Here is a 19,222-nt window from a genome sequence, read left to right on the forward strand (position 1 = left end):
CTCCAGAGTAGGAGGTTATGAGGCAAAGCCAAAAAGGAGGCCCATCACCTGAAACTAATGAAATATTGTATGTCAACTATCCTTCGATTTAAAACAAAGATACAATGGGGCGCCTGGGTTGCTCGGTAGGTTAAGCGTCCAACTTCAGCTCAGGTCACGATCTCACGGTCCGCGAGTTCGAGCCCCGCGTCGGGCTCTGGGCTGATGGCTCAGAGCCTGGAGCCTGCTTCTGATTCTGTGTCTCCCTCTCTCTCTGCCCCTCCCCCGTTCATGCTCTGTCTCTCTCTGTCCCAAAAATAAATAAACGTTAAAAAATTTAATAAATAAATAAATAAATAAATAAATAAATAAAACAAAGATACATTGCTGAATGTTTGAGGATCAAACTATTTTCACTTGAAGTGCTGAATAGGAAATAAAGCTTCATTGCCAATTTTGATTGAATACAAAATTATTATAGCACTGAAAAATAAATAAATAAAAATTCCGAGCAAAACAAAACAATAAAAAAGGAGGCTCATCTCCAGTTGTGAGTGGGTGGAAGGGGATGGGGTGTTTGTCAGAACCCAAGGGGCTGGGAGGGCAGCCCAAGCTGGAGGAACCAGGCATGAGAGAAATAGGTAAGTCAAGGTCAAAAAGCTCCAGGACTGATTTTTCAACTGCTGTTTATTAATAGTGGTCTCCCACTCCAGGGAGTTAAAATTGTAATGGGGACATTTTAGAGAGGTGTGTCAGACATGCAACCATTAAAGGCCAATTTCTCTAAGAGGGAAATTTATTTTTCTATGGGCCTGTCTTTTCCAGACTCAGACTAGTTCAAATTCTAGCTCTCCAACAAATTCTGACCCCCTGAAGAGTTATGTGAACTTCATCCCAGTTTTCTCATCTTTAAAATAGGAGAGGGGATATAATAGTAATTAGTATTGCCTGGCATTGTTACAAAGATTAAGTGAGATAATGCATTGAAATATTTAATACAATGTCTAGCATATAGTCATACTTAATAAATATTAGCTATTCTCATATAGACAGTTCTTTTTTGACCTATAATTTTTCAGTACTATTCAGAATCACTTCCTGAGAACTCATGACCTCTTTGCCTTTGACCTGTGAGTAGAATGGGTAAAGCTTGTGCCTTGGGTTGCTTTCACATTTGGAGGGCACAAACTCTAAAATGTGACTCGAAACACCCCATTCTATGAAAATAAGACTATTTTTTTTATTTTAGAAAAGGGAGGAGAGGGACAGTGGGACAGAGGGAGAGAGAGAGAATCTCATGCAGGCTCCTTGCTCAACATAGAGCCCGATGAGGGGCTTGATCCCACAATCCTGGGATCATGACCTGAGCAAAAATCAGGAGTTGGACACTTAACCAACTGAGCCAGCCAGGTGCCCCCAAATAAGACTATTTTTAATGTGTTCCTTCTCTGCAGAGTAGAAGAGTAAGATTCCTGGTAGGAGGTATGCTCCACAGTTACATAGTAATTTAAGAAAGCTAATTCTGTTTAGGCTCAAAGCCATCAGAAGCCTTCATTTTTGTCTGCTCCCCAGAAGGAGTATTGATCAAATGAGGTCTCATTCCATTTGCTCAGTTTCATCAAATTACTTCATTTGCTTCCTGTAATACTTTCATACTCTCTTAGTGGCTCTAAGACCAGCTTTTGGTACAATCAAACAAGTTTATGAGAATTGATTTATGATTTTTTTAAGCCAATATTATTTTTTCCTTAAGATATGTTGACATATGCTAATTTATGCCAGTAATATAAAAACAATAAGACCAGATTTTGGTGAAGTATTACAGTTGAAGGGCCTGACAAATGCAGGTTTTCCCATAGAGAGTAGAAATAATTGGATTAATTGTGTGTTTCTTTTCCTTGCTAGAATTTCCTTCTCTAGATAAAATTTCTGCAGTTTACTTCCTACTCTTCTTCCATTGATTTATTTCAGGTAAATTTGGAAAAGTACACTTTCAGTGTGGAATATTGAAACACTTTATGGAAGTCCTTTACATTTTGGTGGCATAATACTCAAAAATAAGTAGTCTGAAAACTTCATACATATCTAAATATTTGAAACTAACTTGTGATTTTAAAAAAATGCACTTGACATCATCATGCTTTTGGCTCCTTTTCATTAGCCCTTTAATGGCTGAAGAGTATGGAAGGCAAAGGGTTTAGTTCTTTTCATGTGTGCTGCCTCCTGGTGGTAGCCCAACCAAATTGCAGTTTTAGTTCCTTTTTAGGGGTACACAAATACCTTCAAAGTTATAATTACTAATCCACAGCTATGAAAAGATAACAGTAATGTGACGCCCTGCCTTGCTTAAAAGTAAAAGCTCTTCCAAGATACCCCAAACCCCGCAGAAAAGTCTTCAGCAAGGACTTTTATATAAGGATCAGAAAGTCATATCAGACCTGCTGGCCTTACTCATTCTGTCTGCTTTTCTCACGCCCAACATCTAGCCACCAACAACTCATTGTGAACATGTCATGCCCTTTAATACTGTCACCCTTACCCACGTGGTTATGTTGCTTGGAATGTCCTTTTCCCACCACTTTCAGCTGCCATCTGCCTGGAAGGGGGCCACCAACAATTACAACGCGCAGCTCATTTCCTCCTCAAAAGCTTTGCTGCCCTCCTCTCCCTCATTATTACTGATGGGCTTTGCTTCTTTCTCTGATATCTCATTGCTCTTTTTATGCACTTCTCTTTAGCATATAATATGTTGGAAAGAATACTAGTTTCAAAGTTGGAAAAGTTCTGGATTGAATTCTAAATTCAAATCCCAGATTGACTGACCTTTTATTAATAAGTCATTGGTTCGGTCACTTAACCTCTTGTGATAGTGTCTTCACTTGAAAGTGTGTTAAAGTACTGTTACGCAAAATAAATGAAAGAACATAGGTAAAGTATCTAGCAGGGTGACTGGCATGGGAGATACCCAATAAAGATTAATTTCTTCATAATCATGGAGGATCTGATTACCTACTTGTCCATCTTGCCCATTAGATTCTGATCTCCTCCAAAGCAGACTCAATCGTATTTATTATTACATATTAACTTGCTTAACATATTACTGAATTAAATGGATGTCCCCAATGGGCAATTGAATGAATGTCCCCAGTGGTCCATTTATGTCTTTTTTTTTGAGAGAGAGAGAGAGAGAGAGAGAAAGAGAACACGCACACACGTGTGTGTGAGCAGGAGAGGGACAGAGGGAGAAAGGGGCTTGGTCCCACAACCCTGGGATCATGACCAGAGCTGAAATCAAGAGTCAGATGCTCAACTGACTGAGTCATCCAGGCACCCCAACTCTATATTTTTAATAGCACACATTGTCAAGTTTCTTTCTGGTGTTTATCAACATATCTAAAGACAGTTTGTGGGTCCATGTAAGTCATAATAAAACTCCTACTTAAAAAAATGATTAATAAGTTAATACTGGGCCAATAAAAGTTGGTTTAGGTGGTCCCATAATGGGGAATTAACACAAACTGAAAAGTTATTTTTCAGTTCCTTGTCTTGACTTTCATGTGAACACTAGCCATTAGGGACAGGTATCTAGAGTCAGCTGGGACAGTTTTGAATGTTAATTCCATGCACTTGAATCCAGCTGATGGGAACTATTAAATCACAAGTCAGGAGGCCTGGAGCCTGTCCCGGGTCAGCATTAATGACAGCTCTTTGGGCCTCAGATTACTTATATATAAAACAAGGGTCGGGGGCGGGGGGAGGGGGGGGATTGACCGAGCCACTGCATCTTTTTGTGCACTAACATTCTGTGAGTCTCTCTTTAGATGAGACAGAGTATGAGTACAGCGGAAGTGAGGAAGAAGAGGAGGAGAATGACTCAGGAGAGCCCAGGTAGGAGAGCAAAAGCTAAGTGTTACTTTCACATTCTGAGTTGTGCTTGTGTGAAACGTGCTTCGTTTTGATTTATAGGTTCATTTTTAAGAATCCAGCAAGGTGGTCTCATTTAATTTATTGCCCATGAACATACTCATTAATTTGGGAAAATTTCCCCAGGCAGACTCTTACAAAAATGTGGAAATCAGCGTATTCTTTATCTTGTCCCCTAAGATTTATGGTCTCTATTCTAAGACCTTGTTTCCTCACGTATGTAATGTGTAGAATGGGTAGGAGGCAATTATCTGGGTAATACAAGACTCAAGGTATCTAAAACTGTGACTTTCAGGAGACCTCAGTGGTATTTTGGGACTTGAATTATTCACTTCATTACATCATACCTTTCTTTAAGAAGCCCATTTGGGCAGCCACTGTCCTGGTCACATGTCTTGGTATTTTCACCACAGTCTAATCTGAGAGGAAATGATTTCCAGGAAATTGAATCATGCTCGAGAGGGGAACCCTACATAGAAACATTCATGCCCACCTCAGTTGTCACATGTTGGATCCCAGAACCAATGCTGCTTTTATCATTACCATCCCTGCGTTTTGAATTTCACTTGACATTGATTCTGACTTTCTTCCAGTGTGTTTATGAATGATTAAGGTTAGTGTACTCACATTGCTGGGATTTCTGTTCCTTGAGACAATTCAGCTGGCAGCAGTTTGGTGAGTTGAGGGGGACAGGCACACACACCATGGTGGTGGGAAGTGAGATTTATCGGGGAAAATGCAAAAGAAGAAAGCTCAGTGGGGTATATGGGGCTCCATCCTCTAGCCATCCAAGGAGAGGACTCCAATGATCTGGGAGGCATAATTGCCATACTGCTGGGGCGGAGCTACCTGACCAGGAAAGAGGCCAACTCAGCCACTGCTGTTAGAATGAACCAGTGGCTTCTTTTTTTGAGTTAACTCGGATCTCCCAAGCTGGATTATTGCTGAACTACAGGAAGAAGGAGGGACTTACAGGGCCATCCAGTTTTTCTCTTCACCTGCTACAGGAATTTTAAAGGTCAGAGACTGAAGGAAAGTTTTTCCTTCTATCTGATACTTTACATGGGCCTCCCCCAGTTTAGCTACATAGAGATAATGTCTGTCAAGTAGTGACGATCAAAGGCAAAGGACCAAATGCCCTGCATTCAGAGAGGTTGTGCACTATTTTTTATTTTTCCAAAGCTCACCCAGATGTCATGTCAGCCCTTCTGATCACTCTCTAGAGAACTGAGAAGCCACATTTTAACTAGTACTTGCTAAACTGAGTCACTTAGCAGGGTGACCTAGCCATGCCTTAACGCTTCTATAATTGTAACGTGTCATTATATCACACTGAAGATTATGTTCCAAGGCCTGTTTTATGGGCACATGTAATTAATCTTTGTGAAATCCTGAAAACCCGAAAGGGACAGTTGTTATCTCATTTTAAAAATGAGGTGAGAACTCAAAGATGGCAAGCAGGTCACACACCAAGTTTATGACTGAGCTACTACTACAGCACAAATCGCCTGACATTGATTCAACATCAGTTAATTGATTCAACATCAATTGACTCAACACCAGTGCATCCTCGTGTGCATGGTGAGGCCGGGCTCCCCGAGTCCTGCCTTTTTGCACGGAGCTTGTGGCCTGTGTGGATAAGTTCTCTTGCTTGGGGTTTGGTTTAGAGTCCTAAACAAAAGTGTAAGTTTTAGAGGAGTTTTGTTAGTAGAATCCAAGCACCGTCTGTGGGACATCATGAACAAAGCCTTTTCATGTCATTTTTTGGCATTGATGGCAGTCACGCGGCATGCTAACCGCTCTCCAAAACGAAATAATCCCCTCGTCAACTGCCACCAAATCTGCTCCCGTTTGCGTCACCACCACTGTCCAGGTGCCAGACAAAACCTGCAAGCATTGCTCACTCCACACACCAGATCCATCAACAGGCTTCATCAGCTCTCCCAGCAAGTGCTTCTCTGCCTCCATCCTCACCGCCCCACCCCCACAGAGCCACTGCAGTGCCAGCCCAGCTGGTGGCCCTGCTTGCCCTCCCCTCCCACACCCTGCAGACAGAAGTCCATTCAGCAGCCAACAAATCCCATCACGTCACTACCCTGACTATAACCTTTCCATTACTGGCTTCCATGCCATGTGCCTTCCCGGGCCTGCCCAGTCTCTCTGGCCTCCTCTTGGACCACCTTTCTCCTTCACTGTGCTCCGGGAAGTCCCATGGAGTTTGGTTCCTCAAAGATGCCGCACTTGTTCCCGCCACAGGCTTCTACATTTACTTTTCTTTCTGCCTGAAAGGTTCTTCCCCTACCTCTTTGTGGGACCAACCCGTCATCATTTGAGTGTTAGCTCATCTGGCACCTTCTCAGAAAGTTCTTCCCTGATCACCCCCGTCTTGAGCAGAACCCTTAATTCTCGCCCCGGCCTCCTGCCATTGCCACTCTTAAGCCATTACATCTTTTGTCTTATATAGAGCCCTGCTCCTAAGTGAAATTGTTATTTGTATCTTATCTAATTATTTGTCTGTCTCTCTTCCCCACAACAAGATAACTAGAGAGAACATTCATTGAGCAACTCCTGTATCCACTGGAACCTATCACAGTGCCTGCTACCTAGAAAGGGTCAATAGTTATTTAATGGGTTTATCACAAGTGGAAGTTGCCAGAAAGATGAAAAGATTTGCATGAACAAACAAGAGCCTTCCCCACCTCCCTGTTAGGCTGATGTGTGCAACCAAAGAGTCTAACTTTGAGTTGTTCACATGCAGTTAGATGTGAATAGGACAGCCCTAGACCAGGGCTGTGGGGAGAGTTGCTTTATGGTGTTTTCTATCCTCTTTTTCTTTCTTACATGTGCGTGCGCACACACACACACATACACATGATGCACAACCACCGTTTTACAGATGAGGAAACTGAAGCCCATGGTGCTTAAATAGAATCTAGGAATCAGTGAGCTGGGTTGAAGTCTACACCATCTGCTCCAGAACAAACCATGTCACTTCTCTTTAATCCTGGTGCAGCGAGACAAGCCTTGAACTCTCTGACTTTGGCAGGCTTGGGTTCCTATTCTACTCTGTGTTGACCTTGACTCAAATGTTCTCCCTCCCTGGCTCATCATGTCTTCACATGAGCAGCCTGTCCTTTGCCTCCTGGGGTTTGGTGCAGGGAATCACGGAGGAGGTGGGGGGGTGGGGGTGATGTACTCAGTAAAATAGGTTCCCTGCTGCTCCCGGTTGTTCATTTCATTTGCTGGATTTTTTTGTGCCTTTCTTAAACATGAAAACCAGCCGATCCAGTGCCTAAGGCTTGCACACTCATTAAAACCTTTAGAAGCAGATCTTTGCATGTCACAAGGGTGAGGGAGCAGTGTGGACAGTGCTGGAGAGAGGTGGTGACATCTCCATCTAGGGATGGAGACAGAACGCGTATGCAGTAGTCACACTGAAAAGGAGGCTGAGCCTTGACTCAGTTTCCCTGGGGATGAGTACTGTAATTAACAGAGGGTCTAAGAGCCCCCGCTGGCACATGTGGCTCCCTTCCCCACATACAGGGGAGTTGTTTGCCCGCTGTCCTCCCCAGGACCCGGGTAATAATGACCCTTGCCGCACGCAGGATCCTAATCTCTCCCTCCTGCCCACAGCTCCATTCTGAACCTGCCAGGGGAGTCCACACTGCGGCGGGACTTCCTGAGGCTCCAGCTGGCCAACAAGGAGCGTTCGGAGGCCCTGCGGCGGCAGCAGCTGGAACAGCAGCAGCGGGAGAACGAGGAACACAAGAGGCAGCTGCTGGCCGAGCGCCAGAAGCGCATAGAGGAGCAGAAGGAGCAGCGGCGGCGGCTGGAGGAGGTGAGCACCTGCCTGGGTGACCGTGGAAGCCCACGCCTCTTGGCCGGGTCGCTTCCTGAGTGTCCCATCCTTGTGCGGGGCCATGGCCCGCTGGGAGCACACACCTTAACTTGCAAAGGAGGATGAGGCCTGAATGGTGTTACCAGTCAAGGACTTCCCTTGCCTGGCAGGGGGCCAGGGCGTGACCTTGGTGAGAAGTGACCTTGGTGTGGTCACTTCAGGAAAGCAGCTAAAGACCTCAGCCTCTTCAAGTCTGACTTAGATATCACCTCCTCAGTGCAGCCTCCTTGACCACCTTACTTAAATTTGCACCCCCTCCCTCTAGCATGTCCTGTTGCCCTTCCCGGCTTTATTATTTTTACATAGCTCTTACCACCTTCACACATACTCTCTATGTACCTTTGCACGTCTTACGCTGGAATCTGAGCTCCCGAGGACAGGGGATTTTGTCTCTTTCATCCCCGATGCATCTCTCCATCATGTATCTCCAGCGCCTAGAACAGGGCCTTGCACATGGTAGATGCCTCGTGAGTATTCATGGAATGAATGAACTAATATAGGAATAAATGAGTCAATATGGAGAGGTACAATATAGGTGTTAAGTAGACCGCAGTGACTAGGCAGGCAAGTGAAATGTCAGGTATGGAAACGCAGGGTCCTCCTGTAGATACTCCTTCGTCACCCCTCTGGACACTGTGGAAAGCACTTCACAAGTCCTTTTGCACACCTTTAGTATCCAGGACCCGTCCTCCAGCTTGCTGGCCACACTTGCCTTCACCAGCAGGCATTGCTGTCATCTGTGTGGAAAACCATACCAGCAGCCACACCTTCCTGCATGCCTTGTCCTGGGTGAGGCTCTCACCCTTGTGGTCTTACAGAAGTTTGTTAAGCCTCCTTCCTTTATGAGATACATCAAAGCCTCTAGATAGTTAGGAAACTGAGAGCATAGCTGTTGGAAAAGTCTGATGGCAGATGAAAGGTTGACCGACTGCACGATAATGGGGCAGCAATTTTACAGTTTTCCCAAACGCCGTCTTGCTCCTCGTTAACGGTTTACAGCAATTCACTTGCTCTGTCAGGTGGCCATGGCAGTTCGAGGCTGGTGGATTGCAGGCACCAGGAGCAGATTGCTTTTTAATTGGCACATCCAGGTCCAGCCTCCCTGGTTTAAATCGGTGAGGGCCTCCGTTTCAGTTTGCAGTAAAATCCTATCAACCTCATATATCCCTGGAATGTTCATACACAGACCAGCCACAATAATACCCAACAGTTGCAATTATAAAGTGACTTCTGTGCACCAGCTCCTGGGTGAGGTTATTTGCTTATATCCAGGATCTCATCTACTATCATTATCTCTTTGCGTATATCCATTGCCTCTCGTGCCGAATGCATACAATCCCCATTTAACCAAGAGGAAATTGAAATTCAGGAAGAGATTGAAATAATTGGCCCAATATCACAGGGCCGCTAAGTGCACAGTGTTCACACCCATTGAGATCTGATCTCAATGTCCACACGAGCCCCGAAGTAAGTCATTGAAGCCTTGAACTGCGACCCTCACAATAGGACCTTGCAGGCTTCTGCAAGCATCAGTGGGCAAGTGAAGCACGTTCCAATTTCAGTTTATAAGTCTGTCTTCTTGTCAGTGTGAAGAATGCTCCGTGCAAGAGAAGTTTGAAGTTCACCACCTTCTATTCTAAAAACGACACTGTAGTAGACAGAGACCCTGTGGTGCCATGGAAAGGAGACCTTGGAAGGAGCAGGCAGAGGCAGGGGAAAGGGAGGTGCGGGTGTTAATTAAGCAGCTCTCAGAAGCGAAGCGCAGAGTATAGCTGTGCAGGTGGCTGTACCCCCTCTGGTTACTCTCCTGGGCACGAATTGAAATCCCTTGCAGCTAAGACCTGGTGTCACCTTCAGCCCAGCTAGGTCAGTCAGGACCTCTCATTCTAGCCCCCAATCCAGAGCTGTGCCATATCCACCAGTCTGCCGGTTCTGAGAACCAAATGCCTCTGTGGGCTGGAGCCCATGTTTACTCGTGTAGACTCTGGCCAAACCTCTCCCCTCACCTAAGCAGTACCCTGTTGGGCTCTGCCCCCACGTCCCACCTCCTGCTCCCTTCCTTATGGTTTATTCCTTCCAAGGGCATTTCTGAAGGGCACCACCTCACTGAGGCATTACACCCTGGAAACCTTGACCATATGCCTTAGTTAGTGGGCTCCTTGCCTAATGACTTGTTACATTTAATTTCAAGTGAAAGACACTTACCATGTAAACCCTAGAAAATCTCCACTGTCCTCCCATAAAACATTTAAAATACTCAAGAATGCCCATGTGCCTGTGCATACACACACACTTATGTGCACTTTCTTCCTTTTTTTTTTTTTAATTTTAACATAACAACTTTTGACCCTTGAGCCTGGATTCTCAATTAATGCAAAGTCTTTTCAGAGGATGCATTGTGTTATTTTGTTTTGTTTTTATCTGTATTTTCTTCCCTTCTTACCTGATATGATTTATCTGAGCTTTAAACGTTTTTTTTCATCAAGTTGCTAAAATAACGATTTCTAACGCTTTCCAAAGCATTTACCATATGACAGGTACTCTGTTCTGCACTTTACATGAATTGTCTCATTTAATCCTCACAATAACCCCCAGTCTGAAGATAATGCAGCTGAATTTCAGAGAGGTTATGGGGCACCTGGGTGGTTCAGTTGGTTGAGCATCCGACTCTCAATTTCAGCTCAGGTCATGATCTCACATTCTGTGAGTTAGAGCCCCACATTGGGCTCTAAGCAGACAGCACGGAGCCTGCTTGGGTTTCTCTCTCTCTCTCTCTGTGTGCCCCTCCCCCTCCCCCATTCATGCTGTCTCTGTCTCTCTCAAAATAAGCAAATAAACTTAAAAAATATTTTTTTCAGAGAGGTTAATAACTTGCTACAGGTCACACAGCTTGGGGGGAAAACTAGGTTTCAATCCCAGGAGATCGCACTCCAGAGCCAAAGAGCTGTCACTGCATCAATTCTGCCTCTCCACTGATTAGCCAGGCATATTTTTCTGGCCCATGGTCCTGTGGCCTTTTACTCTGAGAACCTAAGGACTTTTGAGCAAAGGCAAACAAGCTGCACCCAGCCAGTGGGTGCTCTTCTTTAAAATGGGTTCTGGCTCTGGTGTGCCCCGTCAGAGCTATGGCCAAGGCCTCCTCATGTCTCTTCTTGTGTGGCACTTTCTGGAGCCTCTATATTGGAGGCAGGTCAGAGTTCAGACTCAGTGGGGCACATGTACCCACAGAACACACCCTCCAAGTCCCCGCTTGCACCAAAGGCAACAGTGTGCCCAAGGACACTTTGCTTTGTGCACCAACGCACATGAGCCCTGGCTTCTCCTCAGAAGCAGGAACACTTGTGACCACAGGGCATTAAGAGATTACACCAGCTTTATCTTTTGATCCTTCATCTTGCACCTATTCCTCAACACAAAGAAAAAGAAATACTAACTACTGAGGTGGCTGTAAATTCTGAACTCCTAAGTAATATCTGTCTCTGCTGCCAGGGGCTCCTCTCCTGCATCCTGCTCCTGCTGGATCCCCATCCAAGTCTGCCGCCCTGGCCCTTGGTGACAACTTGTGTTTCTGGTGCCTTGAGTAGGAGCTTGGACTATGTAGAGGCAGTGAAAGCCCACAGTTAGACTTGCAGATTTAGCTTCATTGTGGGTCAGGTGGGCTTTTGTTGGCATCCTGGAAATGCAATTCGATTCTCAAATAAAGGGCCATCAGATGACCTTCTGGTGATGCAGGGCTGTGTAGGTTGTACCCTTTATATTCCCCGGGGATCTCAGATGTCACCTCCTACCAGAGTTTTAGTTTCCAAGGAAGCCCTGTGTGTCCTTTGCTATTTATGGGTAACCATGTGGATTTGAATAGGTTCTATATCAGTATCTGCATATTCTTAGAAGGACTTTGTACACGTACATGAAAAGGACGTGACTTTGGACCAATGATAGGTTGGGTATAAGACTTTCAGCTTTTGACCAGTGATAAAGCACAATGTATAACTAATTTCCAGGAAATTGATTGAACCTAGCTAAGGTGAATGAATCCATCAATAGTGAGAAAAGTACATAGAAGACCTCCTTTATTTTTATTTAGTTCAATAAAAATTTCTTTCTGTCACTTGGCCTACACAAAATCCCTCTTGTTTTATTCTCCATCACAGAGTTAGGGGCCAAGAATCATGACCTTAAAGTGCTACAGCACTTACTATGGTCATTTTTTCAGACTAACCTTGGCCAGATTTGTGGTGATACTTAACTGTGCCCAAGGGTTTTGGAATGGTTTTAGTGATTTATCATTTTTTTCCAACTCGCTGAGAGCATTCTATGCCTTCGTTTGGAGAAGAATATCTTTAAGTCACAAGAATAATCAGATTGACCCCACGGGCACCAAATTGCTCAATGGTGGTAAGTTTCATTCTTCAGAGAATTGCATTAAGTCTTTCAAGTCACCTACGTCTTATTTAGTGCCCTTCAAGACCATCATAACATCAGCCAGTTATAGAAACAACCAGTCCCAGCTGAAAGATGTTATACTCTTTGGTTCTATTGCCTGAAAAAACATTTTTTAAGAAGTACCACTAGTATCTTATTGGCCAGTAAGAGTGGAGCGCTGATATAAAAAATGAGAGCCTAACAGTCTTGACAGGTGAATTCCCTATAAGCCTCTAACTTTTTAATGTCAGTGGCTGGGCTTTCGAAGACGTTAGGCTCAACTGGGTATGGTAGAATTAAAACATGTTTCCTATTCCGACGGGCAGTCATTCAACAAATTTCATGAATTCACACCTCTGCTATGCTGGACCCCAGGAATACAGTCTGCCCTGGTGCTCACCAGATCTCTGAGGGAAACAGGCATGGGGCAGATAGTCACCTAAATAACCACTCATTATCATTGTCAGACTGCTGTGGTGGAGAGGAAGGGCAGCTAAGTAATCAACCAGAGAGGTGTGGGGTGGAGACAGCAGCCCAGCCTGGCTGGGAGGCCTGCTGGGGATTCCAGCTGAAAGACTCGGGTGGGAGGGGCACGCAGAGATGCCAGGCAGGTAGGCCAAGGCACACTCATCTAGACAGCTTCCCAGGCCCAGTTAAGGATTTTTAAGTGTTACCCTGAAAATAGTGGGAAACTATTGACATGTGTTGACATGTGTTAACCAAGGGAATGCAATCAGATTGGCATTTTTAAAAGGAAACTGTGGCTGCTGCAAGGTTGAGTGATTGGAGGAGGGAAGAGTGGACGAGAGAGCCAAGTTGGTCCAGGTCAGAGAGAGTGGTGTTTCTGTGAGTGGCGGTGGAAGGGGGATTGAGGAAAGGGGACACACTGGAAAGAGATGCGGGCTGTAGAACATGCAGACTGCATCTGTAAATGTGGTGCCTGAGTAGATGTCATAGATGGTTCCCAGTGTGGACTGGAGCATCTGGCTGGAGGACCGGGTTTGGGACCAAGAGGATAAGATGAGCTTGCGATGTGGTGAACTGAAGATGTCTGTGAGGTGGCCAGTGGTGATGCCAAGCAGGCAGTTGGATTATACAGAGCCAGCCAGAGAAGAGAGGGTGGGATGGGGAAAAGGGGGCATCATGGCTTATGGTACTGGAAGTATACATCAAGAAGAGAGGAGGGTGTGGGCCTGAACTCTGAGAACATCGAGCAAGAGAGGAGAAGCCAGCAAAGACTGATAGAGGTGTAGAAGGAACACCCGTAGAATTTGATGTTATTGCAAAGAAAATCGAGTATTCGAGTGCAATGAACAAGTTAAAGGGGCCTGCTGTGCAGAATGCCGCCCAGAGGTCGAGTAAGATAAGTGCATTCATTTCCTGTTTGAGAGAAAGGGAAGCAATCTGCTCAGCAAGTGGGATCTGAATTTGGGGTGCGAAGACATCAGTTTGGGTCTGAGCGCTGCCATGTGCCTCCTGCACACCCTGACCACTCTTGAGTCTCCCCACCCTGGCTCCCATTCCTGGGCTCTCACAGAGGTCCCTAAGCAAGCTTGTCCCCTACCTAAGTCATGTTGGGAATTAACCAGGAAGACGGACGCAAAAGAACTTTGTCAACTGCCCAAAGCTGGACAGATCTCTCTTTTGAAGGGCCTGTCCAGTGTAGTTTAAATATGGCTAATAAGCCCCACCTCGTGCTTCTGCTTAGAGAACTCTAAACAATTTTGTGTTCATCCATTTGTGGCCAGCTTTTTTGAATGTTTATTTATTTATTTTTGAGAGAGAGAGAGAGAGAGAGAAAGAGAGAGTGCAAGGAGGAGGGGGAGGCAGAAAGAGAGAGAGAGAGGGAGAGAGAGAATCCCAGGCAGGCTCCACACTGTGAAGTCCAATGTGGGGCTCAAACTCAGGAACCGTGAGATCATGACCTGAGCCGAAATCAAGAGTTGGACGCTTAACCGACTGAGCCACCCAGGCGCCCCCATTTATGCTCAGCTTTTGCTCGCGTTCTCCCTTACCATCTGCTTTCCTTCAGGGCAAGCAGGCTAGTCTCAGAGAAGCTGTAGCAGCTGCAGCCTGAGCCCAGAGAAGCCCCTGGTATGTGAGGTTATTCTTTGGAACCTATGTCGTTTCTCCCAGTTGTTCTTAAACCAAAGCAAAGGGGCAGGGGCCAGGGGGAGCTGCACACATCTTTAAGAGCCAGTATGTGCAGGACATCACAATAAAGCTCTGAAAACCCCCACGGGCAACAGAGCACTTGGGGGAGATTCTGTTGATAGCAGCATTTTGTCTAACAGTTACCTTCCTTATTAAGTACTAGCTTTTAACTTAACTGTGCCTCAGTTTCCCCATTTGTAAAACTAGAAAGAATAGTAGGATTACCTCCCAGGGCTGTCATGAGGATTCAATGAGTTAGTTCCTGGAAAAGCTTAGAATGTGACTAACACTTACAGCAGCACTCAATAAATATTAGTTATTATTATTGGAGTGGGTGCCTTTGGCTGAAGTCAGAGGTGTAATTTCCAAAAGTTTAAATGCTTTTATGTACAGTAGTAAAATCCTCTTGAATTTATTAAAATAAATGTACCAACAGGTAAGCTTTTATTCATGTCTTGAGAAGAGTATGTGTTATACTAGTAGGAATTCATTTATGTCATTAGGAGAAAAAAATGTCAATAGTTTTTAAATGACTGGATAGCTTAGTACAGAGGCAAACTATACCAGCTTTGAAGCTATAGAAATAAAGGTATAATTCAAGCTATGTGGTCTTGAGTAAATTACTTACCCTCTCTGAACCTCAGCTTCTGTATATACACAATCAAAATACCATTTACTAGGGCACCTGGGTAGCTTAGTCCTTAAGCTGATCTGACTCTTGATCTCCGCTCAGGTCATGATTTCGAGCCTTCCATCTGGCTCTGTGCCAACAGTGTGGAGCCTGCTTGGAATCCTCTCTCTCTGTCCTTTCTCTCTGCACTTCCCCCGTCATATGAGTGTACATGCTCTCTCTCTCTCTCTCTCAAAATAAATAAACTTAAAAAATATACTATTTACTTTGCAGGACTGTTGTGAGAAGTAAAGGGAATCATGTACAGAAGGCTTGACACAATCCTGACACAAGAGTGATTGACATTATTGGCAACGGTTTTATTGTTATTTTGCAATGGATGATTTCAAAATTGTTGTTAGGATTTTCTATATAGATAGCATTTCCCATTGTCTGCCTTCCTGAATTCTCTAAGGCACCTTCTCTATTTACTGTAACCCATGGACTTTTCCATCCCTTTCTGAGAGCACAACTCTCATTGTCTCTTGCTGGCACATCTGTCTGCTGATGACTTAGCCAACGGTCCTGGCCTTGCCGGCGCACGGAGGCAGCCCATTCTCTATCCTTCCGGATGTACCTCATTTAGTAGGATGAACTGCCACCTAGAGCAGTCTCTTACCAGCCAAGCCTCCGGGAACCTTCCCCTGGAGAAATTCTGCTTTTCGATATATTCTCTTATCAGTATTTCTTGCTGTCATTTCCAACACTGTGTAATTATGATCCCATCATTGCCACCAAATGGCTACATCAAATTTTATGTCCTACCAGTACCTAAAACAAACCTCTAAGATAGAGATCTTGTTGTGTCTCAATAGTAAGCTTCTGGGCATCAAGGACACTGTACCTTAGGAGTGAACCCTTTCACCGAGAAGGTAGGACCAAGGCAGTCAAAGGTACTGTAATCAACTGCCTGGGTTTGGATCTGTCTCTGCCACTTACTGCCTTTGTGATCTTGGAAGAGACATGACTTCTTTCTGCCTCAGGTTGTCTGTTTATAAAAGGGGATAGTGATAATTTTGAGGATTGAATGAGTTAATACACAGAAAGCACTTAGAACAGTACCTGACACCAAGCAAGTACCTAAGGAAGTTCAAGAAGAGAGTTGCAGAGGGAGGGAAAAATCTTTGTTTCCCATGGTCTGCCTTGCCATTGCTACCCTGAGTCATCTTTTCAGGGTGCTTGCAGTCGAAGGTGGCCCCAGCAAGCTCAGCGCACAGAAGCGGGAGACAGGGAAATCAGGGCGGCTTTTCACAAGTGCACATTCCCACCCACCGGACAATACTCCCAGGCCCTCGACCGGAAGAAAGCACCATGAGCAAGAATAACTCCCCCATTCAGGGCCTGGGGTATTAATTCATTGGCACTGCTGAGAAACGGCCTTTAATTCACTTCGTCATTAACCATAGGCATCCTAATGTGTCTTGCGAGTGCCCTCAGTTGGGAAGCAAAGCAGCCCTTTATCCCTGAATGTCCTTAGCATCAGCACGAAGACTGAATGCTTTCTAGCTGGGCTTTTGTTCTTTTATTGCAATAGCTGAACAGAGATTATGAATCAGCTGGGAGCCAGGCAGGCAAACTGGGTGCCCATTGTCCTAGGTGGGGCCTGCCCACAGGTCTCTGACGGTGGTCTGTGGTCGCACGCCTGTGTAAGTCACACCGGTGCTTCAGGAGGCCATGTGGTCGGCACGGCCGTATGGAACACTGCCTCTCGGTGGATCCCAGAAGGGCTCCTTGTTCTGACTTACCTGCCATTCTGCTTGGGCCCTTGGACACTGTGATGGGAGGGGTTTGCCAATAGGGCAAAGCAGTTGGGCTGAAATTCCTGAATGGCAGCTTAAAGTGTTACTAATATTTGCAATCCTATTTTTCAGACCCCTTTTTACATTTCCAAGGAATGGAAAGATATGCTAGTATGTTATTTTATTTTTTTATTATTTTTTAAAGTGTATTTATTTTGAGACAGAGACAGAGAGAGCAAGGGCAAGTTGGGGAGGGGCATAGAGAGAGGGAGGAGAGAGAGGATCCTGGGCAGGCTCCACACTCTCAGCACAGAGGCCGATGCGGGCCTCAAACTCACAAACCATGAGATCATGACCTGAGCTGAAGTCAGATGCTTCACTGACTGAGACACCCAGGGGCCCCCATATGCCAGTATTTTACACTTACAGCATTTCATGCTGGAAAAAAGCCTGCATTAGCCAGTTCCTGACCATCAATGTACCTAGAGCACCTTAGGTGGATGGCAGGGATGGCTTTTCAGTGACAGCATGGAATGGGCATTACAGACTGCCTTCCAGTATCTGGGCTCTTTGTGGAACCTCTTTTATTACATCTGGCCTGCATCTCCGTATTGTACAATCAGTATTCTTAGTGGTCCCTAGCCATAGAACTTTTACGGCAATAGTTGCCCAGACAATATAATTTCAGCATGACTTTTAGATTGGATTGTTGTCATTTCCCTTTTGTGTTCTTCAGTGAGCAGTTTTGTGGAATCATAGAGGCTGGAGAACATAAGGGACCTTGAAAGTGATCTCAGCCAATCCTTCTCTTGAAGAATCCCTTTGATAAGATGCCTCAGTCATTTAACCTGTTTAACATATGATCTCTGCTTATGTTTAGAGGCTTCAGGAAGGATGTCCTATTTCTGAGCGGCTCCTAATGTTAAAAAATTCATCCTGTTATTGATTCAAGTCCTTGTGATATTCCTGCATTAATACAAGTGATGCCAAAGAAAACTAAATGACCTTCCCCTCCAGCCCCAGAAATGTCTGTGACAATGATAATCTCCTTCTCCCACTGTCACTGGTTCCTGCAGCCTTTCCATGTAAGATGCAATTTAGCATCTTCTGTACTATCCCAGATGTGCTGGAGTGGCCCTCTCTGTAGGCACTGTGTTAATAAACTGGGCCATAATGAGCTTGTTTTCATAGGATACCAGTCTCCCATCTGAGAGTCTCATTTAAGTCTTCCAAAGGATGGCAGAAGGAATTTGGAGTCACAACTGCACTTGACTTTTACACTAACCTACAGATTCATAGGTCCTCAGGATGTCATTCTGGCTTCTCTATATGATACCCAGGAAAACCCCGGTGGCCCTTCCCCCCAGGGGAAAACTGCAGCTTGGAGATAATAAGGAGCATGACCATGCTGAATAGCACCCGTAGAAGAGGCAGGACCAGAATTTGTCATTAAGCCTTCTCGCAGCTTTGTTTCAAACTTTCATTCCTTGGGCTACGCGCTTGAAGATCTGCTTAGCACATAGGTACTCAGATGGTGCTTAGCCGTAGGACTGCCTACCGATCAAAAGTCGGCCTGGGAACCCAAAGGAAGAGCTTCACTTAGGAAGTTAATCTTCCGGGAAAGCTCTGAATGGGTAGGTTGGATGGTTTAACTTTAGTAGTATGAAGTAAGTGTAAAAAGAAAAGAACGTGGCCTATCTGGCTGGTCTAGCTTTCTCATTGGTTCTCTGTATTCTGTGAGGAAAAGATGGGTAAGGAAGGGAGGATAAAAAGAAGGGGAAATGGCCACTTGTAAAAGCATAAGACAGCATCTTTCACTTCATATGTGTAGATGTCTCGGCCAGCTTCTTTTGAATCCTTAGAGGGAGCATGGCAAGAGCCAGACATTGAGTATAGTCCTGGCTTTGCACTTAGCAGGTGAACTTGGGCAGGATCTTGACCTGTGTTTGCCACAGTTTCCTCATCGGTCAGATGGGGATGGTGACAGCAGAACATGTCCCACAGGGCAGTGGTGATGACTAACGAGTCCGTATGAGTGAAGGGCTTGGGACGCTGCCTGGCATCATAGAAGGCACTACATGGTGTTTGTTCAGAATCCTGGTGTTAGTTGCAAGGTATCATGCCCTTGCGCTGCAAGTGGTTGGTCTTTCCAAAACCGAAATTTTAGCAAAAGTTAAAATGGGTGAATAGAATGCCCAAATGCTTGAACACCTCTCCTCACGATACAGATGCTGTAAGGCTTGTACAGAACAGTCCTATTTAAGTGAGGGGGCTGTGCAGTGGTTTCAAAAGACCACACTGGGTCCTTTCATTCCAAGTGTCTTTGAACAGAGAGCTTCTTTGTCGAGGAGATGGTTGAAGGTACTTGCCACAGAGCCTGACTTGATCCCGTGCCAGCTGCTGGCCTGTTTCTGGAGGCTGGCTCGGGTCTTCCAC

At 45.2% G+C, this 19,222-nt stretch overlaps 1 protein-coding gene across 8 annotated transcripts in view; it reads left to right on the plus strand.

Moving 5' to 3' along the window:
- TNIK (TRAF2 and NCK interacting kinase) overlaps positions 1-19,222 on the plus strand; it is a 442,546-nt gene that overhangs the window by 342,708 nt on the left and 80,616 nt on the right. For all 8 annotated transcript variants that reach the window (XM_042955223.1, XM_042955220.1, XM_042955221.1 and 5 more), the window contains 2 exons: positions 3,801-3,867; positions 7,537-7,741. In XM_042955223.1, coding sequence (XP_042811157.1) covers positions 3,801-3,867; positions 7,537-7,741 — 272 coding nt within the window. The remainder of the gene's footprint in view (positions 1-3,800; positions 3,868-7,536; positions 7,742-19,222) is intronic.

Source organism: Panthera leo, chromosome C2, assembly GCF_018350215.1.
Source record: "Panthera leo isolate Ple1 chromosome C2, P.leo_Ple1_pat1.1, whole genome shotgun sequence".
NCBI classification, from domain to species: Eukaryota; Metazoa; Chordata; class Mammalia; order Carnivora; family Felidae; genus Panthera; species Panthera leo.